Source organism: Myxozyma melibiosi (assembly GCF_037950935.1).
Source record: "Myxozyma melibiosi strain Phaff 52-87 chromosome Unknown BZA70scaffold_11, whole genome shotgun sequence".
Taxonomy (NCBI): Eukaryota; Fungi; Ascomycota; class Lipomycetes; order Lipomycetales; family Lipomycetaceae; genus Myxozyma; species Myxozyma melibiosi.
Window position 1 is genome coordinate 352,155 of NW_027042925.1, and position 22,743 is coordinate 374,897.

Below are 22,743 nucleotides of genomic sequence, written 5' to 3' on the forward strand. Positions count from 1 at the left end.
TTCACTTTGATTGTTTTTTTCTTCATTTGAGGGTTGGTTACCGTGACATCTGCTGCTGTCCTTTCTCTGGTTTTGAGTGAATCAGATTATCCGACGTGGCTTTTATGCGGTAATCGGTCCTTGTTGATTGACGCGCGAGAACACGGCATCCGCGCGTTTTCCAATTCTTCTACTTCTCAACAAAACAAAGGACGAGCAAGGAATATCTCCTCTCGTTCTACATTCCGCATACTCTTTTTTTCTTCTCGCGTTGCGTTGTCCTGCTTATCCATCTTTAATCCGTCTTTCTTTTTTTTTCCTTCTCACGTTGATGCTCTACGAAACCGATATGATATCATTAATGTCACGATAACGAACGGATTTTATACGACACTGTTTGCTCTAAAGAAAAATGTTGTACTTATCCTTCTCTCTTGTAATTTCCTTTTTTTCTCTTTTGTTGTCTCTCTTGCTGTTTAGTTTTTCCTTCTCTCTTCTTGTGTTTCTCTCTCTTCTTGTGTTCCGCACATCTGGTGTGGAATGCAGAGTGAGTGATGAGAAGAAGAGGGAGTGCTCGGGAACTTTTGGCGAGGGGGGGAGGTGTGGGTGATGATTGCAGACCTCAACATTGTTTGTGGTGTTACGATTGCTTGGTACCTCTACCCTTTTGTGTTTGCTTTGATAGCTCAAGATTACATTTTTCCTCATATGATTACTTCTACTTTCCACCACTGCTACTTTCTTAAAACAGTCGTAGCCTGACAAAACCTGTATAGATTAGGAAAGTGCGTAATATATTACAATTATTACTACAAGAAAAACAATCCGCAATTACAAAGCAAATGAATATACAAAATCAGCTAGGTTTAAATCAAATACAAGCAAATGCACGTTCAGATATATGCCAACTTTTTTCTCTCTCTCTTCTTCCTTGCTTCTTTTGCATCTTTTGGAAATTAGTATGTTATGCATAAACTTTTGATCAAGAACGAAAAGAGTAGTCTCGCTATTTTACTGAGCAGGAATTTGTCGCTGCTGCTGCTGGGGCCGCTGATTCTGCGACCGTCCGTTTCCCCGACCGCGCATGAACCCGCCGCCTCGACCTGCGAATCCACCTCTCGGACGTCGATTGTTGCGCTGCTGCTGCTGCCCGTTTGTGGTTTGCTGAAACGGCGGCGCGGCATTCGGCTTTCGCGCGCCGAACCGCGAGTTAGATTGCGACGAGCCGACTTTTTCCCACACCGGCTCCGCAGCGGCGACAGGGGTGGCGACGGAGGCGGTCATGGGTGGAGGAGAGGACGCGGCCCAGTCGAGAGGAGCGTCCTGCTGTTCGGAGACTGGCTCGTCCCACTCGACGATCGCAGCGGTGTTTGCGTGCGAGTCGTCGATCTGTGTCTGCGCAGGTGGCGGGATGCCGTTTTGCTGCGGCAGCGGCGCCCAGGCGCTCGTCGCGGTCTGCAACGGGGGAAGAGATGGGATCGCGTCGGTCTCGGTGTCGTCCGCAGCGGGGAGCAACTCCTCGGCCTCGAGCTCGGACTCGTTCAGGAAAATGTCCTCGTGGCGGCGGACGGGCACTTTGATCATCTTGATTGCAGGAGGCGTGTTTTCGTCTTCGTCGTCGTCCGGGAGCGTGGCGGCGACTACTATCGTCTCTGGGGGTGTGGGTGTTAGTAAAGCCGGCGCGGCAGGAAGCACGATCTCCTCCTCTTTAGCAGGCACATCTGCCGTCTCAATCTTTGACTGCTCAGCAGAAGTCTCGTCGTCAACCACCTCGTCGACCTGGTCGAGCGACAACTGCTTGACCTGCGCAAACGTCAACGAGTTCTCCGCCGTCGCGACCTCCTCGCCCGCAGCCACAAGCTCGTCTGCCCCGCCCGCCAACTTCTCAACCGCATCCACCGCCGCCTCATCACCCGCGTAGATCAGCGCCAGCAGATTCTCAAACGCAGAGAGCTCGGCCGGCGACGAATCCTTGCTCGGAAATTGCCGTTTCCAGCTCGCGGCGTGCAGAAACTTGACAAGCACTCGTATCCGCTCGCGTTCCTCGGCTTTCGCAGCTTGCTTTGCTTGCGCGACCGCGCTCGCGATCTCGGACTTGCGCGCGTGAGCGGCGGCGAGTTTGCTGGTCTTGGCTTCGTCGTCAAAGATCTTGAAGGACTTGGTAAGATCATCGAGTTCTTTGAGCGGGAAAATTACTTGATCTTTCTGCTTGAGCGCGAGCAGCTGGTCTGCGTTCAGTTTGAGGGCGTCGGGGGTCGCTGCTTGTTCCTCGTATTTGTCGAGTTTTAGCTAGGAGAGGGTGTTAGGTAGAGTCCTTCATCGGCAAGATGGGTTGGATAGTAAGATCGACATACCTTTCGCTTCTGCAGATTACGCACACGCCTAAATGCAATAACTCAATCAGTACAAAAGCTCACCAGCCAAACCACAAATCCTGCGACGCAAACATCTGCGCTCGGTCTGCCCTGCGTCGCACGAAATCAACCCCAACAGCGAGACAGAGAAAACAGAACGCAGTGGAAGGAAACTCACTTTTGCACAGTCTCGATATACGGATTCTTGAGCTCGTCCTCGGACAGCACAACAGGCTCTTCGACCTCAATTGGCTCCGGCACAGCGGTCTCCGGCTCGGGTTCGACAGCAGCAGCGGTCTCGACGGCGGTTGGCGCTGCAGGAGCGGCATCGGCAGCGGTGTCTTCGGGCGCTGGTTTGGGCTGTTTGGCTTTCCGTCTGCGCGGCGGTCTCTTCGAAGATGTGGACGGCGCGGCGGCCGGTTCTTTTGCGGGGACGGGTTCTGGAGTAGCCATTTGCCAAAAAGGGAGGAGTAGTGGATTGAGAAGAAGGGCGAGGGAAGGAGGGTGGGTGGGGAGAGAGAGAAAGGATTCAAAATGGGGTTTTGCGTGCGAAGAAGCGCGGAACGAGGTGGAGCGTGGAATCGAAATACGCTCGGGGCATCACATTAACAATTATATGCTGTGATTTTGACGCCGCGTTTGTAGTGATGCGCGAGACGCGTCGTTTACGAGCACCCGGGAAGCCTGTTCGAGACATTCTGGTTCTCGGCAGAAAAAGCACCCGTCGACAAACGTTATTCGCGAGCACTTGCACAGATCGTGCTCTGGTACCGGCCGGTCTGCTTTGACTCGACTTTGAAGCGCGTCGCGGGGTTTGTTTTGGTGTGCGTGTGTGTGTGTGCACGACTGCAGGGTGTGAACAAAGTACTTTGGCCCTAAATTCACTAGTGTCCTCACGACGAGACGTGTTAGCAAGTCGCTGGATATCAGATATACAGAACAAATATTCAAAAGATTCTTGAGCACATTTACGCTGGCCTACAGAATCGCGCAGCAGAATGGAGATATATGCGGGCAACACGACGCTGTACCGTTATATCCACCGCTATCGCCAACCCGTCTTCCTCGACCGCAACCTCCGCTACCTATTCGACGCGCGCACGCCCGCGTCCACCTCGACCGCGAACGGCCACCACACCTTCTCCGACTCGGGCGCGACAGCAGCAGTAGCAGCGGGCACGCACCTGCATCATCCGCAGAGCGGCGGGGCAGCGCGCAGCTTTCAGCCCCGGATCCGCAAGCGGCGGATAAAGCGCCAACGCGTCGCGATCGACGATGTCGGCGAAAGGCTGCTGTCGAGCTCGGTTGCGCGCGCGGAGAATATGTCGGCGTCGGAGTTTGAACGGTCGCCGTTTGTTGTGCAGCCGACTTTGAAGATTGAGGTTGTGAACGTGGTTAAACTTGCCCGTAGCCTTCGGTGTATGTGAACATTCTTTCTGCTTCAGTGTCTGCCTGTTTCTTACTGACAATTACAGCTCAAATTGGAGGATCGCCCGTACAACTACGAGCCACGAACTGCCGCTGCGAAGTGCAAATCTACCGCGTCTACGAATCTGGTTTCGGCAGACGTCCACCCCACGAACTTCTCTACCAGTCCGGAGAGATCTGCACGCTAATTCCTCGCACTAACTCAGCTCGGTCAGGGTCCGCAGACAGTCATAAGACGACCGAGAGAAACGGACAGTCAAGCAAAAACGCGGTGGTGTCGGTGGTTATGGACGAGCCGTTTTATATCAAAGCCAGCACGCTTGCCGAAGCCGGGCTTGCGTCGCTGGTATCTTCTCACGCCGACAGATTTGTTTATATGGTTGCGATAACATTACGCCCTTTATCCCCGCATTCGGAAAAATCATGGCCGTTCACGATGGAAACCAGTCCGTCGGCTACGCCTTTAAAACAACAGCACCGCAAGACCCGCGCCGCCGAATCAGAAGTCAACTCTTCTCCGACCGGCTCCGGCCGGCAGAGGTCAAATTCGCGAAACTCGTCGTTCCAATCACTTAGTCCGTCGCCCAAGGGCGCAGCAAGACGATCACCGCGCGCGCGAAAGCTGTCGGCGAACGCGCTCGCGGCGGCTGGGAACGGGACGGGAATGAGGGGGTTGAGGTCTGCGACGAATACACCACCGAGCGCGTCCTCGTTTCGAAAGAGGGTTGCAGACTCTTTAGCGACGCGAAGCGACTGCGACGCGGATGACGAGCAGGAGGACGGGGAAGGGAATGAGGAGGGGCTGGTTAATGTAGACCAGCGGCCTGGGGTTTCGCTACGTGGGGAGTACAGTTTTTCACTGCTCGAGAGCGCAGAGCCGGGGACGGTTGTGCCGCTGCAGTTTCGCAAGAACGGCGTGCCGATGGATGTCCGGTCCGGGCTCGAGATTGGGATTGAGATCGACATGGGCTGGAGTTCGCCTACGTTCGAGGAGGAGCAAGCGAAGCTAAAGGTGGACGAGCAACAGAGACAGGCTGATCAGAAGGAGAAAGACGGGCCGGTGGATAATCAGCGAGTGAAGAGAGTGCGCCGAGAAGACGCGGACGAGGGTCGGTCGAGTAGCGTGCGCACGTCGACGCCGATTTTGGAGGAGACGGTCGAGGCGCGGTATCATTTTGCTCTCGAAGGGAAATTCAAGACGTTTGTGCTGCGAGGGTACGGATGTCCCTGGTGCGCGATGAAGGACTACGGGAGCTACGAGCGACTGCATTTCCATTTTCTGACCAGTCACGAGCTGTTCACGTTCCGGGTCGACAGACGGAAGCCGTTCACGATAGACGTGTATATAACGATCACAGGCCAATTTCTGTACGAGCGCGCGAGCCCGAAGGTGCTTGATATCCGACTTATGCAGTGGCTGCGTCCGAAGCATATGAAGTTCAAACTGCAGTCGTTCCTGCGCGGCGACGTGTCGTGGCTTCAGGAAGGAGCGTCGCTAATGATGCTCCGGCAGAACGGCGGGGCGGGTGTGAACGCGGGACAACATCATAGTACGCGGTTGACGACTGCGTCTGCGAGCGGAACGCCAGATGCAGGGGGGGAAGGCGCGACGGTGGATAGTCTGAGGTTGAATCTGGCGTCGGTGGCGCCGAATAGCACGATATACGATGTGCAGACGGTGCCGACGCTGCCGCCAAAGGCGAGACGGGTGTTGCCTGTGCCGGAGACGGAGGTGAGGTTGTATACTACGAAGGGCAAGAGACTTTTGAAGACGGGCGAGGAGGTGTCTGAGAGCGAGGACGAGGTTGATGATATGTGGTTGATAACGAAGCATGAGGAGGTGAGTTTGTTTTTATGCGTGATTGGGTGGGCAGAGACTAAGACTGACTACGATTTAGACGATCGATGACTTTGAGGACGTGACTTTGAGTGAGAAGGAATTCATCAAGCTCTGGGACCGGCACATCTTTGAAGAGCGGCCGAGTTCGTACAAGCACGTGAGCGAGTCTCTTATGCGGTTCTGTCGCAACAACCGCAAGACGCTGCGGGAGCGGACGATGCAGATTGAGTTTTGGAAGCACTGCTTGAATCTGATTGACTGCGGGATAATCGAGCCCGCGTGCTTCTATGCGTGCATGTGGTATTTGAGGAACATTGAGATTGAGCGCGCGGCGGCGGCGGCGGCGGCGGAGGTGGAGGTGGAGGGTGAGGAGGGGAGGAGGAGGTCAGATGTCGATGAGTTGATGGCAGGTGAGGGGAGTAGTCACGATATGGATACAGTGATGGCGGGGAGTTGATGTCAACGGTGGAGTGGTATGGGTGGTGTGGAAGGATGATGTGATTTGATATTGCCGTTTTGGGAGATCATTGGGCTAGGGGAAGTGCGGCTGGGACGGCAGCGGCAGTGTCGTGATGTAAGATGTATTTGCAAGAGAAGATGGATGTGTATTGAGTATATATTGTAATAGTGTGTTATGTATGGATTATGATAATGTAGTGAAGGAGTATGATAGTCTTACTACGATCATAGTAAGTGGCGATGTGGTGGTCTGCGACGCTGTAAAGACTCGACCAGAAGGCTCTCGAGGGTGCTATGAAGAAGAGAAGACCACGACACCTGTCTTCTGACCAGATGAAACCTTCGCATAGGTTCTCAACACTCACCAAAGAGCAGACCCCCGAAGGACAGAGAAGAGCCGCGAAGAGCCGCGAAGAGACCCGAAGGAGGCCGAATGACGTAGAAGTGAGCCGCAGGGCAAGGGTCGCCCAGCTGGAAGCCGCTCGAAGGCCGTGGAAGATCGCGGCCGAAGCAGATAAATTCATTTCCTTCCGCCTTCTCGGACTCTTTTTTTTTCTCCTCAGAAATATTTTCACCAATTCAATTACACATCACATACATTAATACACAATGTCAAAAGCTGTTGGGTATGTATCTGCTCTTGCCTTGCTTCTCTTGTTGCTTCTCTTCTCTTGGATCAGCTCACTAACACCTCTCCAGAATCGATCTCGGCACCACCTACTCGTGCGTCGCCCACTTCTCCAACGACAGAGTCGAAATCATCGCCAATGACCAGGGCAACCGCACAACACCCTCCTTCGTCGCCTTCACCGACTCCGAGCGACTGATCGGTGATGCCGCCAAGAACCAGGCCGCCATGAACCCTGCCAACACCGTCTTCGATGCTAAGCGTCTGATCGGTCGCAAGTTCACCGACGCTGAGGTCCAGGGCGACATCAAGCACTTCCCCTTCAAGGTCATCGACCGCGCCGGCAAGCCCGTCATCCAGGTCGAGTTCAAGGGCGAGGACAAGGTCTTCACCCCCGAGGAGATCTCCTCCATGATCCTCACCAAGATGCGCGAGACCGCCCAGGGCTTCCTCGGCGGTGACGTTACCAACGCCGTCATCACCGTCCCTGCCTACTTCAACGACTCCCAGCGCCAGGCTACCAAGGACGCCGGTCTCATCGCCGGCCTCAACGTCCTCCGTATCATCAACGAGCCCACCGCTGCCGCCATCGCCTACGGTCTCGACAAGAAGGCCGAGGGTGAGCGAAACGTCTTGATCTTCGATCTCGGTGGTGGTACCTTCGATGTCTCTCTCCTTTCCATCGAGGAGGGCATCTTCGAGGTCAAGGCTACCGCCGGTGACACCCACTTGGGTGGTGAGGACTTTGACAACCGTCTCGTCAACCATTTCGTCGCTGAGTTCAAGCGCAAGCACAAGAAGGATCTCTCCTCCAACCAGCGTGCTCTGCGAAGACTGAGAACCGCTTGCGAGCGTGCCAAGCGTACTCTGTCGTCCTCCACCCAGACCTCGATCGAGATCGACTCGCTCTTCGAGGGTGTTGACTTCTACACCTCGATCACCCGTGCTCGTTTCGAGGAGCTCTGCCAGGACCTCTTCCGCTCGACCATCGACCCCGTCGAGAAGGTCCTCCGTGACGCCAAGCTCGACAAGTCGAGCGTCGACGAGATCGTCCTTGTTGGTGGTTCGACCCGTATCCCCAAGGTCCAGAAGCTCGTCTCTGACTACTTCAACGGCAAGGAGCCCAACAAATCGATCAACCCCGATGAGGCTGTTGCCTACGGTGCCGCTGTCCAGGCCGCTATCTTGTCTGGCGACACCTCGTCCAAGACCCAGGACCTCTTGCTTCTCGACGTTGCTCCTCTCTCGCTCGGAATCGAGACCGCTGGCGGTGTCATGACCAAGCTCATCCCCAGAAACACCACCATCCCCACCAAGAAGTCTGAGATCTTCTCGACCTACGCTGACAACCAGCCCGGTGTGTTGATCCAGGTCTACGAGGGTGAGCGTGCTCGCACTAAGGACAACAACTTGCTCGGCAAGTTCGAGCTCACTGGAATTCCTCCTGCCGCCCGTGGTGTTCCCCAGATTGAGGTCACTTTCGACATTGACGCCAACGGAATCTTGAACGTGTCTGCTGTCGAGAAGGGCACCGGAAAGTCGAACAAGATCACGATCACAAACGACAAGGGCCGTCTGTCGAAGGAGGACATTGAGCGCATGGTCTCCGAGGCTGAGAAGTACAAGGAGGACGACGAGAAGGAGTCTTCTCGTATTGCTGCCAAGAACGGTCTCGAGTCGTACTCGTACTCGCTCAAGAACACTCTCAGCGAGGAGAAGGTCAACGAGAAGCTCGATGCTGATGACAAGTCGAAGCTGCAGAAGGCTATCGACGAGACCGTCGAGTGGCTCGACAGCAACCAGACCGCTACCACTGAGGAGTTCTCCGACAAGCAGAAGGAGCTCGAGGGCGTTGCCAACCCGATCATGATGAAGTTCTACAACGCTGGCGGTGCTCCTGGCGGTGCTCCTGGCGGTGCTCCTGGTGGCGCTCCTGGTGGATTCCCCGGTGCGGGAGCTGAGGCTCCTGGCAGCGACGGCCCCACCGTTGAGGAGGTCGACTAAAGGAATAGTCGGTGAATGAAAAGGGTTTTTTATCTTTGGTTTGCATAGGGTAAAGGAAAAAAAGAATGAAGTTGATTTGTCTTTTAGAAGATGAGTGTTGTAAATGAGAGCCCAGAGTCTTTGTAATATTTTGAGGGTTTATTGTTAATAACATATGGATTTGTTTTCTGTCATTCCTTTTGCTTTATTGTAGTATTGTAGTATTGTTAGGGTCAAATAGCTGAATATAACAACATAAGACTATAGAATAGTAGTAGTTAATAGTAGAAGGCACAAGTGTGGCTGCGTTGGGAGCAAATCAGGGTTCGGGTTCAAGCAGCTGACTTACCCGGACTCTGCGCGATCACGGCGACTCCCCCCATCTGCCTCGCTGCCTGCGCCCTCTTCCTCTTTCTATCTCGCTCTACTCCTTCCTTCTGCACACTCTACTTCCCCATCACCGCACCGATACAATCATGAATCCTGAGTGGTATGTTCTTCTTCTTGCCTGCTTCTTGCTATTCTTTCCTCTTCCTCCCGCTGGCTTCGCTGCTGCTGCTGGTTGGCTCACTAGCTCACGCTGAGCTGCCTTGGCGACCGCTCCCGCTCCGTCCTGCCACCTCCCACCTCTGCCCATCGAATCGACAGACATGCTAACCTCCCTGATTCACCAGAGTTTTCCTATTAATTTGATTTTATTGTATCCGCCCTCTGTTTCTGGCTGCGTCATCACCTCGGCGCTGGCAGGGAGTGAGACTGCGCTACGCTGCAGGGCTGCAGACCGGCCCGCGACCCGCGACCCGCGACCGCGACTTTCGGATCTCAGATTTGGTCGCTTCACCCCACCATCACCGCCCTCCTTTTTTCATCCAAGATTACTCGATATTGTTTCTGCGGCAGATTTTATGATGCGGCAAAGATTAAAGAAAATCCGACATGGTCGGTCGTGACGTCGTGTGCTCCTGCGCCTAGCTGAAACGCCAGCCACTTCACTGCCACCGCCAGCACACCCGAGATCATCGATCCGATTTTCGTCAGACCCGCACTTCTCATTTTTTGCTGTTGTTGAGAATACGCAGGAAGATAGAGATCACTGGTGATATGATCAGGACTTGGACTGGACTGGACTCATCAGCCGACTCTGTGATCTGCGAGATTGCGTCACCAGTCCCTCACCAGCGCCAAAGACTTCAGAACAGACCCATTACTCTAATCACAGCGAATACTGACTTACTGATGACAGATACGACTACTTGTTCAAACTGCTGTTGATCGGCAACTCTGGTGTGGGCAAGTCTTGCCTGCTGCTGCGTTTTGCGGACGACACATACACCGAGTCCTACATATCGACGATCGGAGTCGATTTCAAGATCCGCACTATCGAGCTGGATGGAAAGACAGTCAAACTTCAGATTGTGAGTAGATGAGTAGAGTTAAGCAGGAGAGATGAAGAAACAGAGACTAACAAGTATTTACAGTGGGACACGGCTGGACAAGAGCGATTCCGCACAATCACTGCGTCATACTATAGAGGTGCGCACGGAATTATAATTGTGTACGATGTGACGGACATGGAGAGTTTCACGAACGTGAAGCAGTGGCTGCAGGAGATTGACCGCTATGCGACGGAGGGGGTGAACAAGTTAATAGTGGGCAACAAGTCCGATATGGCGGACAAGAAGGTTGTGGAGCACACTGTTGCGAAGGAGTTTGCGGACAGTCTCAACATTCCGTTTTTGGAGACGTCGGCGAAGAACGCGACGAACGTCGAGCAGGCGTTTTTGACGATGGCGAGACAGATTAAGGAGCGGATGGGGACTGCGCCTGCGAGCAGTGGAAAGGGACAGGTGCGGATTGGAGAGGGCGAGACAATCAGACCTGGAGCTGCGGGAGGCTGCTGCTGAGTTTGTTTTATAGTTTTTACCTATTTCTATTTTAATATTTGTTTTTGTTCTTTTTTGTTTTGAGAGGAGGAGAAGGAAGAGAAGAGAGGATAAGAGAAGTGGATGATGAGTGAGCGCGGTATACTCTTTTACTCTTCTTTTTTTTATAATCGATTTGATTTACAGATTTAAGGTCAATGTGTAATTTTGCTTTGTCTTTTATGATTTGTTATAAGCACCTTGTTCTGAGTACCTTGTTCCAAGTACCGCGCTCGGGAGTCAGACATATCTATTCTTGTTATTCTCATACTGTTTATTGTCTGTAATTCTTGTTTGAGTTATTGCAAGGGTGTGTCTGAGTGATTGTTTTGTTTTTGTTGATACATACATTAATGAGGCAATTTATATATAAGTCATATTGATAGCATAGTTATAGCAGAGTAGTAGTAGTTATGGCAGAGTTAGTTTGCAGCAAGTCTCTTACGACGAGCGAGTTGGAGGAAAGCAACGGCGGCGACGACAAGCTGTTCCTTGAAATAGAATAAAAAGGCAGAGGTCAAGACGCTCTGCACGATCTTTGAATCCATCCCAGAGTAGAGCGATTTCCAACCTTCCGTCGAAGCGATCTGCTTGAGTGCCGAGACGGTGGATGTGTAGACAGGAGGTGCATCTGCCGCAGCTGCGTCAGAAGAGGAAGCAGCCTCCGCGGCAGCCGCTGCTCTGCGCCGCTGGACTTGCATGCGCGCTTTGACGGTGATATAAGGATACGTCGTCGACGTAGCGACAAGTTTCCCCAGCGCGCCGAGGATAAAGAAGTCGAGCGGGCGGAGGGCGCGTTTCCGCTCGATGACGGCGCGGAGGCGTTCAAAGATTGTGTACTGCAGGATCGGGTTGATGACGAGCACGAGAGCCGGCATGAGACCCGCGAAGAAGGCGCCGGGGCCGTCGTTTTCGAGGATGTCGCGGATGGTTGCAAAGGTGGATTGTTTTGGTGCGGAGCCGACGCGGGCGGTTTCGCGGGTGTTGACGACCCTGGTGGATATTAGTATTATGATTGTAGATGAGGAAGAGAGGACAGAGGAAATATACCAAATGGGGTTTGTGAGGATGACGGTGGCAGAGCCGGCGATGGCGCCTGCGAGCATGGACTCGAGGGTCGACATTGACTGACTGATTGCCGCCGCCGCCGCCGCGCCGCTCTTGAGCGCCTTGCGACGTTCGAAGACGCTCCGAGTCCCCTCGTAAAAGTAGTAATACACAAAATTCGTCACACTGATTCCAAACAGCGCCGACTGCAGTCCCGAGTACAATCCCGAGACGCCCTCGCGCTGGATGATCTTGCTCGCGGCGGCGACGATCGAGGGTTTCTTCTTGAGCGCGGCGAGCCGTTTCCGAGCAGCGTCGACGGCGGATTTTGAAGAGTCCGGGAGGTCGACTGTTGCGGCGGCGGAGGAGGAGTCTGCGGAGACGGACTTGCGACGCTCGGTCTGCGCGCGGGTGGAGAGGGTGATGAGCGGGTAGGTTGTGATCATTGCGAGGGCGCCGCCGCCTGCGCCGGCGAGGGCCTGGGCGACAGAGTCAGAGGAGGACATGGCTGTAGTGAAGTAGTAGAAGTAGTAGTAGAAGTAGTAGTAGAAGAAGAAGAAGAAGAAGTAGTAGAAGAAGCAGACAGAGCAGAACAGCAGGAATCAAGCGGATCAAATATCAGAACCAGAAACCGAGGCAGCTCCCCGCATGTGTTTATTCCCTACCGAGGCGATCGTCCCTCAAAGAGTAGTCAGCACTTACGTAATGCACAACCGTCACGTGGCGAGGGCTCTGGCGGGCGAGACCGCGCTAGGCCGGATCGGGACAAGAGAGTTGGAAAAGTTTTTAAAATAAAAATCTGCGGTGCCGCCGTTTTCTCCTCGACTTCTTCACAGCAACAACAAGAACCACTTCCTGCTTTCTATATCTGCATTCTATCAGCTATCATAATCAACAAAATGTCCTACGAACAGAACAACTTCTCGCGTCCTTCTGGATTCGGTGCTCCTCGCGCTTGCTACAACTGTACGGTTTGATTGCTCTTTGGTTTTGCCCCTTCTGTGCTTTGTCTCCTTCATCATCTTCATCATCTTTTTCTTGTTTTTCTTGTTTTTCTCTTTTATATCTGTTTTATCACTGTTCTGTGTTCTTGAGTGTAAGGTGCATGGACTGTACAGTCTGATGCATCATCATCAGAACATGCAGTTCATGCACTCTTACACTCCACCCCCTCTCCCCCCTCCTCTCCTCCCCCTCCTCATCTGTCCCCCCCGGGCTGCATCGAAGTTCAAGCTCTGAAGTCGATCGAGTGGCTGTCGAGTCTTCGGGAGTATCTCTCGTGGTCTCGGTCCTGCTTGTGGTTGTTGAAGTGCGTGTGCGTGTGTGTGTGCGTGTGGGTTGTGCCGTGTCAGAGAGTGTGAGACTGAGAGAGGTGATGTGTTATTATTTCTTGTGTTTTCTTCTATTCTTTGTATTTTTTGTACTCTTTGGATGATGAAGTGCTGTCGTGACTGAACTGTCCGGGGATGTCGTTTCTTACTCTAGTTATTAGGTGGCGATGTTGGTCATCAGGTGAATAACATCAGTGTGTTTTCAACTCTATAATCCTATCTCCCTTCTCTGTGCCCTGCCTGCGTGGTCGAAGTTGGTGTCGGGACGTCGCCATAATCAATAGTCTACCTAAACATGGGGACGAGAGGCGAACGGATAGAGTGTGAGTGAGTTGAAGTTTGTAATGCTAACAGACAACATAAAGGCCCGTGACTGCCCCAAGCGTGGAAGCCCCGTCTGCTACAACTGCGGCCAGGAGGGTCATTTGAGTATGTAAGCCTGTGTTTGTGACAAAAAAGAAAGAGGATGTTAACGTCATGTAGGCCGTGACTGCTCTGCTCCCCCCAAGGAGAAGACCTGCTACCGATGCAACGAGACCGGCCACATCTCGCGTGACTGCCCCAACAGCGCCCCCGCTGGCGGTGACCGTTTCCAGGGCGGTGTCTCGTCCGGAGCCGAGTGCTACAAGTGCGGCAAGGTCGGCCACATTGCCCGCAACTGCACCCAGGGCGGCGGCTACTCGTCCGGCGGCCCCTCGTTCGGCGGCAACTCGAACCAGACCTGCTACTCGTGCGGTGGGTTCGGCCACTTGAGCCGTGACTGCACCCAGGGTCAGAAGTGCTACAACTGCGGCAACATCGGCCATTTGAGCCGCGACTGCCCTGAGGCCCAGGACCGCGTGTGCTACAAGTGCAAGCAGCCCGGCCATATCATGGCGCAGTGCCCTAACGAGGTCGCTGTTGAGGAGTAAGCGACTCTTTTGATCGAGTTGGTTGATGTGTTGAGGAGGAGAGATGATGAGTGCTGGTGGTGAAGAAGATTTGATGATTTGGACCCGCGACTGTTATTGTTTTTTCTGCCTTGATATATCTTTTAAAACGGACTTGATGGATGTTTACTTGTTTTTGACATTTTATTATAATAATGATGATCGCGCGTTGAGAGTATGTTAGTAGTTCCGCTTCTTGAGAAGATGGATATTACGAAATATGTTGATCTATCGTTTTGTTGCAAGGTACCTTTATAGTTTATTCTAGTTATCTCTTTTGCGTTTTTTTTCTGTGGTTTAAATGTATGTACGATATTCTCGACGCGTGTTTACCAAATTGAATTGTTTGATTATGTTTTAAGAAGAAGAGAGAGTAGAGAGAGTAGAGTAGAGTAGGAGAGAAGGGGAAGAGACCGGGATCTAGATTGGGAGGAAAGCGTCTGGAACAGCGACAAGCGGGTGAGGGTTGTCTTCTGATGTCTCGCTGAGTTAGAAACATAGCCAGTTCTGTAATAATAGTTGAAATAGAAACAGCAAGAATATAAGGATGCCATTAACAGACGAAGAATGGCGTGGGTTTGAGAGCTATGACTGGGCTTCGGATAAGCAGTTTACAGTACGTGTGTCTTCTGTCTCTCTTGAGCTGATCTGATCTGATCTGCCTGATCTGCCTGATCTGCTCGTGTCATGCTTGATCCTGATCCGACGAGAACACACTCTTTTCAGACAGATCATGAGTATAACTACTGCTGTCTGGCTAGGACTAAGACTAATTGAGTATGATACAGGACGGTTTAGCCTCAGTATTAGCAGCGCGAAGGGCAAGTTCGGGAGGCACCACGCTTGGCGAGGAAGAGAAGCGGGCGGTGGAGTGTAAAGCGCGGTTGTTTTTCTATTCTCGGTGAGTCAGTACTTCTTTTACTGTGAAGAGGAGAGGAGAGGAGAGGGGAGGGCTGATGGTCTGTGGTTTAGGAAGTTGTTGAAGCAGGTTGCGTATGAGGATTATCTGGCGTGGAAGCAGAGGCGGAGTAGTCTGGATGAGGAGGAGGAGGAGGAGGAGAGGATTGATCCGACGACGACGAGGAGGACGAGTGAAGGTACTGTGAACGGGACGAGGTTGGCGCCGGTGGTGTATTCTGGTTTAGGCCAGTCTCCGTCTACATCTACGTCTTCCTCTTCCTCTTCATCAGCATCTTCCTCCGGGAGACGGAGTGAGGGTGGTTCCCCACATTCGACATCTCGCGCACCATCACCACCCCTCAGCACCCCTCCCCCCCTCCTCACCACCAGCACCACCTCCTCCCCCCCACCTCCCACCACATCCTCAACAGAACCCCCCACAACCAACGAACCGCAGTACCCGAGCTCGTTCGCGCACATCGTCGAGCTGATTACGTCTGGTAGGGAGATCCCGGGGATCCGGCAGATTCCGAATATCGCGCTCGGCGAGACGGCGGCGTCAGTTAGTGAGAAGGCGGCGAGGAGGAAGCCGTGGGAGAAGTAGTGGAGGAGGGGAGGGGAGATGATGAGTGGACGGGGTGGATGTGGTGGATGTGGTGTGGTGTTTGGGTATGGTTTGAGACTATGTAAAAGCAATAGAGAACGTAATTCATTATCTTATTCCTTTCTAGTTCTCTTTTAATCTCTATTCTCTTTTCTCTATTATCTATCATCTATTCTCTATTCTCTTCTCATTATTCTCTACTCTCTTCTAATACTCTGCTCTCTACACTCACCAAACTCAGCCCTGCGTCCAAAATCTCTTCTCCCAACGAACTTTTTTTTTTATTTACTTTGCTCCTTCTTCTGTTCTGTCCGCTCTTTTATTCTTTTATACTTGGACGCGTTCTTCTTTTTTCTTTTTGATTTGTTGTTATATTCTTTTGTTTGTGGTGTATCCTGGGTTCTTGTATTTCTTTCCTTGTTTGAAGTACACGCTATAGAGCAGCCCAGCATCGATCCAGAACCAGCACCCGCACCAAAATCTGATTGAGAAAACGACAACCCATGGGCCCCGTCACAATCACCGCCATCACAAACAAAGTATCCTCGACCACAGTCCAAGACTGTCTAGCGCAGCCGCTGACCTTTCGCATTGCGCGCGAGGCCGAAGACGCGCTCATGACTGTGCCGCCGCGGAATTTCGTCGTGCTGGCCGCCGGGGAGGATCAGGCGAGCGAGAAGAGCAAGAAAGGGGAGGAGTCGGGGGAGGAGACGGAGGAGGAGACGTTGGTGTTGAATAAGAACTTGCCGATGAAGAAAAAACTTGCTGTGCAAAAAACTGCGGGAGCAGTGCAGACCAATGGCGACGCGCACGCAAACGGAACCACCACTCCTACCGCGAAACGACCGCACGACGACGACGAAGACACCGACTCTGGCGAATCCTTCACCGAGCCCGAAGAGCAACTGTTCCCGCGCCACAAGCTCCCCGTGACCTGGACGCAGCGGTACGCGAGCACGCCGGGGTTCATCAACAACGGGGTGACGTGCTACATGAACTCGACGCTGCAGGTGCTGCTGCATATTCCCGCGCTGGTCGAGTACCTGCTCAACGTGCACAAGAAGGAGCATCCGGTCGAGAACGAGGGTTGTATGATGTGCACGTTTCGAAAGTTGGCGGAGGAGTGTTATAGTGGATCAAAGAAGCGGAAACCAATCTATCCGCGCTTTATCTTGAAGAAATTGAGAGGTACTATTTCTTTCTTCTTCTTTACTTTTAATAGTTGCTGATGCTAATGAGTGACTGCAGCAACCGGCGCGAAATTCAGCGACCACAGACAAGAAGACGCCCACGAATTCCTGCGCTGCTTCATCGACGCCCTGCAACTCTCAGTCGCGCCCAAAACGCTCAAGGAATCCGTGAAAGAGACATCTGTCGTGCACCGCATCTTTGGCGGCCGCTTCCGCCAGCAGATCCGCTGCAAGAAATGCAACCACCCGTCAAACACCTACCAGCCCACGCTCGACATGCAGCTCGACATCAAGCGCGGCTCCGGCTCCTCGATCGAGGACGCGATCCGGCGGTTTTTCGCGGGCGAGCAGCTTTCGCGCGCAAAAGGGAACGCGTATAAATGTGATCGGTGCAAGACGCTCGCGGACGCGTCGAAGCGCACGCTGATCTACGACGCGCCAGAGTACTTTACTTTGCACCTCAAGCGGTTCGATTTCACGATGCGGGGCACGTCGAAGATTACGGATTTTATAAAGTACCCGCGCGAGCTCGATATGTCTGCGTACTCGACGCGGCGCGAGAGTCTGGTGTACGAGCTCATGAGCGTGATTGTCCATCAGGGCAGACGCACGTCTAGCGGGCATTACTACTCCTTCTGCAAGCTCTCGGATGGGTCGTGGGCGAGCTTTAACGACGAGATTGTTGATAAGGTGTCTGAGAAGACTGCTCTTAGACAGGAGGCTTATATCCTCATCTACGCGCGCTCGCCCAACAAACTCCCCAAGCCTTCTCCCGCTTCTCCATCTGTCTCAGCAGCAGCCACGCCAAAGAAGAAGGCAAAGAAGCAGGAGGATTCCTCGCCGATCGCGCAGACGAGAATAATGCCAGACAACTCTGTGCGCTCCAGTCGAACGCCGATAACGAGACCGTTCGAGGACGATTTCATCGGCGAGGTGATCTCGCGAGACGCGTACGAGCGGGGCGATGTCCCGGCAAAGACGACGGGTGATGACGAAAACGGCGTCGATGATGAGGATGATGATGAGGATGATTCAGATTTCCATACGCCGTCCGGCGACGAAGCCGAAGAGGAGGAGGAAGACGCGGGCGAGAGCAGCGACGAAAGCGACTCGCAAGCAAAACACCGAGCACGACAACCGCACCGCGCGCTACCACCCTCCTCGCCCGCCAAGAAACTGCAAAAACAGCGGGCGGCGATACAGCAGCTCGAAGCGAAGCGGTTGTTTGAGGCCAAGATCGCGGCGGCCGGAAACCGGAGCAAGAATAAAAAGAAGAAGAAGAGGAGGCAGGGGCTGTCGTCGCCGTTCCAGCCAAAGACGTTTGAGGACGCGGGAGGGAAGAGTAATGGTGGCGGGGGGTCGCCTACGGTTGCGAAGCTGAAGATGCATACGAAGATGAATGGGCGGAAACTGTAGAATTAGAAGAAGAATAATAAAAGTAGAACCTGTTAACATATCGAGATACTTGTATTACTAATAATTAGCTATTGATGAGATAATAATTGGGAGTTCTAAAACCTAGATTCACGGCTCAAAAGAAAAAATCTTCGTTTCCCGGCTTCTGAGCTCTGCTCTTTTATCTCCACCGCCTCCCCTCCTCACCTCACCCCCAACTCCACCATCTCCTCAATGCAGCGCATCCTCAGCGCCTCCGTCCTCTCTTCCCTCCGCGCGACCGCCCTCCGTCGCGCCGGCGCCTGCCCGGCCGTTCCGCACGCAGGCGTCCCCGCGGCTGTGGTGCTGCGCTCGGTGTTGAGCAGTGTTCGCGACTACAGCTTCGGTCGCAACAATCCCGGTCTCTCTAGCATCGACGGCTACGAGACTGAGTTTGAAGAGATTCAGGAGGATGCACCGGAGCCTTGGCAGAAGGAGTCGAATGATCAGTATGCCGAACGGCTTAAGAATTCTCGCTGTTTTCTTTGTTCGTATTCCATGTGGTTTTAGTAGTTGTCGAGGAGGAGAAGTGCTAATTTTTTTCGTGTAAACCAGGCAATGAATACGGTCATATTGTATGTATCCCCATTCTCTTCTATCAGTACTCGCTGTCTGCACTTCGCTGACACCTCCCAGGCCCGTGCATGCCCGACCAACCCCGTGAACGGCGACAACAGCCGTCTTCCCGGCGGCCGCGAGCCGCGCTGCTACAACTGCGGCGAGATTGGCCATATTTCGCCGGAATGCGATAAACCGCGCCGCGACCGAACGCTCCTGATCTGCTACAACTGCGGCGAGGACGGCCACACTTCGTCCGCGTGCCCGCACCCGCGGTCGCGCCGACAGTTTGCAAGGGGCGAGCGCCGGGAAAGCTTTAACCCGTACAAACTCTGCCACATCTGTGGCAAGAAGGGCCATATCGCGCCCGAGTGCCCCGAGGGACGCACTGAATTCGTTAGCATTGAGGACCGAATTTGCTACAACTGCGGCCTAAAGGGCCATTTGTCGGCTGACTGCCAGAACCCTCGGACGGAGGCACCGATCGCGAGAGAGCCTAGGCATCGTAGTATCAAATGCTTCAACTGCGGCGAAGATGGCCACGCGGCGAGAGAATGCACGATCGCAAAGCGGTGCAACATCTGCCAGACCGTCGGCCATATCGCGCGCGACTGCCCGGAGGCCTTTGCCCGCGGCAACGTCTGCTACGCCTGTGGCGAGGAAGGCCATTTCTCAAACCGGTGCCCGAACAGGAGAGTGAACGAGTCCAAGGACACAGGCGGGCTTAATACCGATTCTGAATACAATTTCCAGCGGAGACCGCAGAGATCGCGTCGGGACAGAGATGATAGCTACAGGCCTGACGCGCGCAGAGGTGATAGCTACAGGCCTGACTCGCGCAGAGATGATAGCTACAGCTCGCGTCAGGCCACGAAGAACGCCGAGACCAGTCTTTATCTTGAGGAGGACGAGCTCATTTCCTCTTTCCCAAGCGGGTCCTCTTCTGGGTTTGCTTCTGCTGAGTCGAGGGCTGCTGAGTCTGAGGTTGTTGAGTTCGAGATTTCTGAGACTGAGGTTGTTGAGACCGAGGCTGCTGAGTTCGAGGCTGCCGAGTCTGAGGCTCTTGAGTCTGAGGCTGCTGAGTCTGAAGTTGTCGAGGCTGAGGCTGTCGAGACCGAGGCTGTTGAGTCCGAAGCTGTTGAGTCCGAGGCCGCCGAGTCTGAGGTTGTCGAGACTGAGGCTGCTGAGTCTGAGCTTGTTGAGACTGAGGCTGCTGAGTCTGAGGCCGTCGAGACTGAGACTGCCGAGTCTGAGACTGCTGAGCCCGAGGCAAAGAACACGCCCGCCCAGGACGAAGAAGTGCGCAAGTAAACTCTCCTCTGTCTCGTGGTTTGATTCAGTCTTTAAAATGTTGGCTATATATCCCTGTCGTTGTGTATGATAAATAAGCTCTTTACCTCTTTACCTCTTTACATTTCATGGATCTTTTCTCTTTTTCCTTTTTACGTTTATATATATGTGTTTTTGGTTCTTTCTTTGTGTCTTGTTCGTTCCACTGCGATGGTGTCGAGTCGACTATGTAAATAGCTACAAATTTTCCCACCTCTTATGTTCAAAAGATCTACGATCGTCATGTGCCATCCCAAACCAGTCGTAACTTAAACCTCAGTATGCTTATTCTGAATGAAAGATGATGATTTTGAGAAAAAGAAGAGTTCATTCTTATACCGTTATAATTACAAAATTTGAAAACTGGGAAGTAAAGAAACACAAACACACACACACACACACACACACAAAAAAGCAAAAGTTCTAAATAATACAAAAGGTAAAAAAGCGACGGGGAAGAGGGAGAGGGGCATAATCAAACAAGAAAAAAGAGAATAAAGTCGTGAAAACGGACAGCGATAAAAGTAGAGAGTAGCAGGTTCATTTGGACGTGTGCATTTTTTTTGAAAAAGTTGAGAGCATAGAAGTAACTATTTTTTTTGGAAACGAACTGGTGATTTCCAAAATACACATCTCTTTCTTCTTCTTCTTCTTCAACAGCTTCATTCGCAACCTACGCCTGCTGCTGCTGCTGAGGCTGTCGGTTGTACCCTCCACGGCCGTATCCGCCGCGTCCACGACCATACCCGAATCCTCTACCCCGTCCTCTTCCGCGCCCGCGGAATCGTCCGTTGTCGATACTAGCCTGTCCGAACGTCTCGAGATTCAGCTTCCGCTCCTCTTGCCTGACCATCCGGCCATCAACTGAATCAGTCGCCTTCGTCGCGCTCGAGATGTTATCAAAGAACGAGCTGGCCTTGTTGTAAAACTGCTCTGGCGCGCCGTTCTCTGATCCGCCAGCGGTCTCCTCGGCTTCGTCCTCAACCGAAACTTCCTTCGCAATCGCCTCCTTTTGAAACTTCGCGTTGTTCTCCTGGAAATCAAAGTCCGACGCAGGAACCTCGGGGCCGCGCGGGGCAACCACCGAACCGTTCGCGCGCGGGTATCTAGGACCAGGCTTGTTCACTGCCGCTCGCGGCCCGGTAGGAATGTTCTGCGCCACCGCAGCAGCGTATCCTGACGGCGCCGGTCGGGGCGGCTGCGAGGCCGCGGGTGCAGCAGTGCTCTCGACCGTCTCCTTTGCGGTCTCGGCAGGAGCACGATCGTCTAATGCAGTCTGCGAAAGCTGCTGCGCAAGTCCCTCGGCCGCATTAGCGGGCGCAGCGGGTTTCTTGGGCGCCTTCGGCACTGGAACTGCTGGCACAACCTGAACCTTGCCACCAGGGGCGGCCGACCCAGGCGCGGCAGCAGCAGCGGGGGCGGCAGCAGGAGATTGAGCAGGAGGTTGCTGCGATTGCGTGGCTGGCGGACCAACCGGCTGTCTCGCGGGCTGGAAGGGACCTCCCATTGGCATCGGCGGCTGGCTCATATCAAGTGGAGGCATACCCATCGCGGGGTTAAATTGTGGGGGGTACGGCATGTACGGCTGCTGGGGGTAGCCGTACGGAGGCATAAATTGCTGGTATCCTGGAGGAGGCTGGAATCCTGGTGGGATGTTCTGTATGAAATCAAAAAGTTCGTTAGCTACACTAGCAGTCAATGAGAATTGATAGAGTACTGCCAGACAGGCAACGAGAATTGAATCAGAAGGAAGGCAACGGGTATTTCCACATGGTTTTTATGCACTCTCGGACAGTAAAACATCCGTGGTTATCATCATTTAGTCCCTCGCAGTCTGTCTTTTGTACTCTCTATATATTGGGGAAAAGCAGTCACATACAGGCAACATTGTCGGATCCGGAATGGATGCGGTGGTCTGAGGAGCAGCAGCAGGAGCAGCAGGAGCAGGAGCAGGAGTCTCCTCGTCCTCAATCACGAGATCTTTGACCTCTGATCCGCGGAAGCAGATGAATTCGTAAAGATGATCTATCGGCGATGTTAGCTCTGGGTTTTACAAACTGCTCGACGACAACAGCAGAAACAATGCAATTGTTTCTTGGTGTCGAACAAAGTGCAGCAGACAAAGAATTCCAGAATCTTACCCGACGGAGGGATCTCTTCGGCAGGGTTGCCCCGTCGTCCTTCGGTTCCCTTCGATCTGACATTTTTCAGAGTGAGAGTCGATTCATCAGAGTTGATTTCGTGCAGGATACCGACGTAGCTAGAGCAACAGTTATCTGTCAGTAATGAGATCAATCAAGATCAAATAGCCGCGCAGGATGATTGCTCTGAAGGAGAATGATCCAGCTTCTGGCCCGCGAGACCAGGGCCAGCTCGAATGAGCCCCAGACCAAACCCGAGATGAAATTGAGGTTTGCGACAAGACACGTACCGGATATCGCTGTTTGAAAACAGGGAGATGCTACTCCCGATGTATTGTGACATTATTCGGATCCAAAGACGACTGAGCAGCAGGCGGTTGGGGTGAAGGAGAAGAGCGCAGACCGGAGAGCCTGAGAGAAATGTTTGTGTCGGGCCGGGTTTTGTGTAAAGACAAAGTGCAGTTGTGGTGTAAATGCACAAACAGCTATGCACTTAACACAACACCCTAGATCCTGCGAATTGCGATTCAACAGATAGCAAGTATGTACAAAATACTATTAATGAGACAATTATGAATTAAACAACAAAAGCACAGAAACATTGAGTCAAACACAGAAGAATAGACAACTGCCAGACAAAACTGCTCCGATCACTCTGCGCGTGGCTCGTAGAACCTCGATGAAATT

General features: G+C 53.1%; 9 protein-coding genes across 9 annotated transcripts; 6 read left to right on the forward strand and 3 right to left on the reverse strand.

The window, feature by feature from the left end:
• Positions 1-789: 789 nt before the first annotated feature.
• BZA70DRAFT_69568 (uncharacterized protein) lies at positions 790-2,976 on the reverse strand. Its single transcript, XM_064915333.1, has 3 exons — positions 2,512-2,976; positions 2,334-2,361; positions 790-2,268 (listed from the first exon to the last, which is right to left on the reverse strand). Exons 1-3 carry the CDS (start codon positions 2,784-2,786, stop codon positions 991-993), a joined length of 1,581 nt encoding a protein of 526 aa, XP_064766636.1. The 5' UTR covers positions 2,787-2,976; the 3' UTR covers positions 790-990.
• A 33-nt stretch (positions 2,977-3,009) lies between these two features.
• Positions 3,010-6,540, forward strand: BZA70DRAFT_282886 (uncharacterized protein). Its single transcript, XM_064913355.1, has 3 exons — positions 3,010-3,752; positions 3,809-5,601; positions 5,660-6,540. Exons 1-3 carry the CDS (start codon positions 3,332-3,334, stop codon positions 6,056-6,058), a joined length of 2,613 nt encoding a protein of 870 aa, XP_064766637.1. The 5' UTR covers positions 3,010-3,331; the 3' UTR covers positions 6,059-6,540.
• On the forward strand, positions 6,541-8,692 carry BZA70DRAFT_259953 (uncharacterized protein; the record flags this gene model as incomplete). The annotated part of the gene is made up of 2 exons (XM_064910871.1): positions 6,541-6,686; positions 6,760-8,692. Exons 1-2 carry the CDS (start codon positions 6,670-6,672, stop codon positions 8,690-8,692), a joined length of 1,950 nt encoding a protein of 649 aa, XP_064766638.1. The 5' UTR covers positions 6,541-6,669.
• A 160-nt stretch (positions 8,693-8,852) lies between these two features.
• On the forward strand, positions 8,853-10,795 carry BZA70DRAFT_69713 (GTP-binding protein ypt1). Its single transcript, XM_064915334.1, has 3 exons — positions 8,853-9,158; positions 9,915-10,086; positions 10,150-10,795. Exons 1-3 carry the CDS (start codon positions 9,148-9,150, stop codon positions 10,573-10,575), a joined length of 609 nt encoding a protein of 202 aa, XP_064766639.1. The 5' UTR covers positions 8,853-9,147; the 3' UTR covers positions 10,576-10,795.
• Positions 10,796-10,964: 169 nt separating this feature from the next.
• Positions 10,965-12,251, reverse strand: BZA70DRAFT_282894 (mitochondrial carrier domain-containing protein). The gene is made up of 2 exons (XM_064913356.1): positions 11,644-12,251; positions 10,965-11,586 (listed from the first exon to the last, which is right to left on the reverse strand). Exons 1-2 carry the CDS (start codon positions 12,144-12,146, stop codon positions 11,016-11,018), a joined length of 1,074 nt encoding a protein of 357 aa, XP_064766640.1. The 5' UTR covers positions 12,147-12,251; the 3' UTR covers positions 10,965-11,015.
• A 2,142-nt stretch (positions 12,252-14,393) lies between these two features.
• BZA70DRAFT_282899 (uncharacterized protein) lies at positions 14,394-15,702 on the forward strand. Its single transcript, XM_064913357.1, has 3 exons — positions 14,394-14,516; positions 14,689-14,801; positions 14,873-15,702. Exons 1-3 carry the CDS (start codon positions 14,448-14,450, stop codon positions 15,402-15,404), a joined length of 714 nt encoding a protein of 237 aa, XP_064766641.1. The 5' UTR covers positions 14,394-14,447; the 3' UTR covers positions 15,405-15,702.
• Positions 15,703-18,047, forward strand: BZA70DRAFT_282900 (uncharacterized protein). Its single transcript, XM_064913358.1, has 2 exons — positions 15,703-16,592; positions 16,653-18,047. The coding sequence occupies exons 1-2, from the start codon at positions 15,908-15,910 to the stop codon at positions 18,008-18,010; spliced, it is 2,043 nt and encodes a 680-aa protein (XP_064766642.1). The 5' UTR covers positions 15,703-15,907; the 3' UTR covers positions 18,011-18,047.
• A 43-nt stretch (positions 18,048-18,090) lies between these two features.
• On the forward strand, positions 18,091-18,861 carry BZA70DRAFT_250578 (uncharacterized protein; the record flags this gene model as incomplete). Its single annotated transcript, XM_064910699.1, has 3 exons — positions 18,091-18,515; positions 18,584-18,603; positions 18,665-18,861. Coding segments are annotated over exons 1-3 (507 nt in total), but the record flags the coding sequence as incomplete, so codon positions are not given.
• A 1,382-nt stretch (positions 18,862-20,243) lies between these two features.
• BZA70DRAFT_282906 (Scd6-like Sm domain-containing protein) lies at positions 20,244-22,490 on the reverse strand. Its single transcript, XM_064913359.1, has 4 exons — positions 22,347-22,490; positions 22,057-22,175; positions 21,795-21,940; positions 20,244-21,572 (listed from the first exon to the last, which is right to left on the reverse strand). Exons 1-4 carry the CDS (start codon positions 22,397-22,399, stop codon positions 20,589-20,591), a joined length of 1,302 nt encoding a protein of 433 aa, XP_064766644.1. The 5' UTR covers positions 22,400-22,490; the 3' UTR covers positions 20,244-20,588.
• Between the last annotated feature and the right edge of the window lie 253 nt (positions 22,491-22,743).

Excerpts from the sequence above, each read along its gene's own strand:
- BZA70DRAFT_282900 (XM_064913358.1), top strand. The coding sequence starts at position 15,908 with ATGGGCCCCGTCACAATCACCGCCATCACAAACAAAGTATCCTCGACC. Across the intron at positions 16,593-16,652 it reads TATCTTGAAGAAATTGAGAG|CAACCGGCGCGAAATTCAGC; the intron begins GTACTATTTCTT and ends GAGTGACTGCAG.
- BZA70DRAFT_69713 (XM_064915334.1), top strand. Across the intron at positions 10,087-10,149 it reads AGACAGTCAAACTTCAGATT|TGGGACACGGCTGGACAAGA; the intron begins GTGAGTAGATGA and ends AAGTATTTACAG.
- BZA70DRAFT_282899 (XM_064913357.1), top strand. The coding sequence starts at position 14,448 with ATGCCATTAACAGACGAAGAATGGCGTGGGTTTGAGAGCTATGACTGG. Across the intron at positions 14,517-14,688 it reads CTTCGGATAAGCAGTTTACA|GACGGTTTAGCCTCAGTATT; the intron begins GTACGTGTGTCT and ends AGTATGATACAG. Across the intron at positions 14,802-14,872 it reads CGGTTGTTTTTCTATTCTCG|GAAGTTGTTGAAGCAGGTTG; the intron begins GTGAGTCAGTAC and ends TCTGTGGTTTAG.
- BZA70DRAFT_282906 (XM_064913359.1), bottom strand. The coding sequence starts at position 22,399 with ATGTCACAATACATCGGGAGTAGCATCTCCCTGTTTTCAAACAGCGAT. Across the intron at positions 22,176-22,346 it reads TTTTCAAACAGCGATATCCG|CTACGTCGGTATCCTGCACG; the intron begins GTACGTGTCTTG and ends CTGTTGCTCTAG. Across the intron at positions 21,941-22,056 it reads CGAAGAGATCCCTCCGTCGG|ATCATCTTTACGAATTCATC; the intron begins GTAAGATTCTGG and ends CATCGCCGATAG.
- BZA70DRAFT_282886 (XM_064913355.1), top strand. The coding sequence starts at position 3,332 with ATGGAGATATATGCGGGCAACACGACGCTGTACCGTTATATCCACCGC. Across the intron at positions 3,753-3,808 it reads ACTTGCCCGTAGCCTTCGGT|CTCAAATTGGAGGATCGCCC; the intron begins GTATGTGAACAT and ends TGACAATTACAG. Across the intron at positions 5,602-5,659 it reads TGATAACGAAGCATGAGGAG|ACGATCGATGACTTTGAGGA; the intron begins GTGAGTTTGTTT and ends ACTACGATTTAG.
- BZA70DRAFT_69568 (XM_064915333.1), bottom strand. The coding sequence starts at position 2,786 with ATGGCTACTCCAGAACCCGTCCCCGCAAAAGAACCGGCCGCCGCGCCG. Across the intron at positions 2,362-2,511 it reads TATATCGAGACTGTGCAAAA|GCGTGTGCGTAATCTGCAGA; the intron begins GTGAGTTTCCTT and ends TATTGCATTTAG. Across the intron at positions 2,269-2,333 it reads GTAATCTGCAGAAGCGAAAG|CTAAAACTCGACAAATACGA; the intron begins GTATGTCGATCT and ends ACCCTCTCCTAG.
- BZA70DRAFT_282894 (XM_064913356.1), bottom strand. The coding sequence starts at position 12,146 with ATGTCCTCCTCTGACTCTGTCGCCCAGGCCCTCGCCGGCGCAGGCGGC. Across the intron at positions 11,587-11,643 it reads ATCCTCACAAACCCCATTTG|GGTCGTCAACACCCGCGAAA; the intron begins GTATATTTCCTC and ends AATATCCACCAG.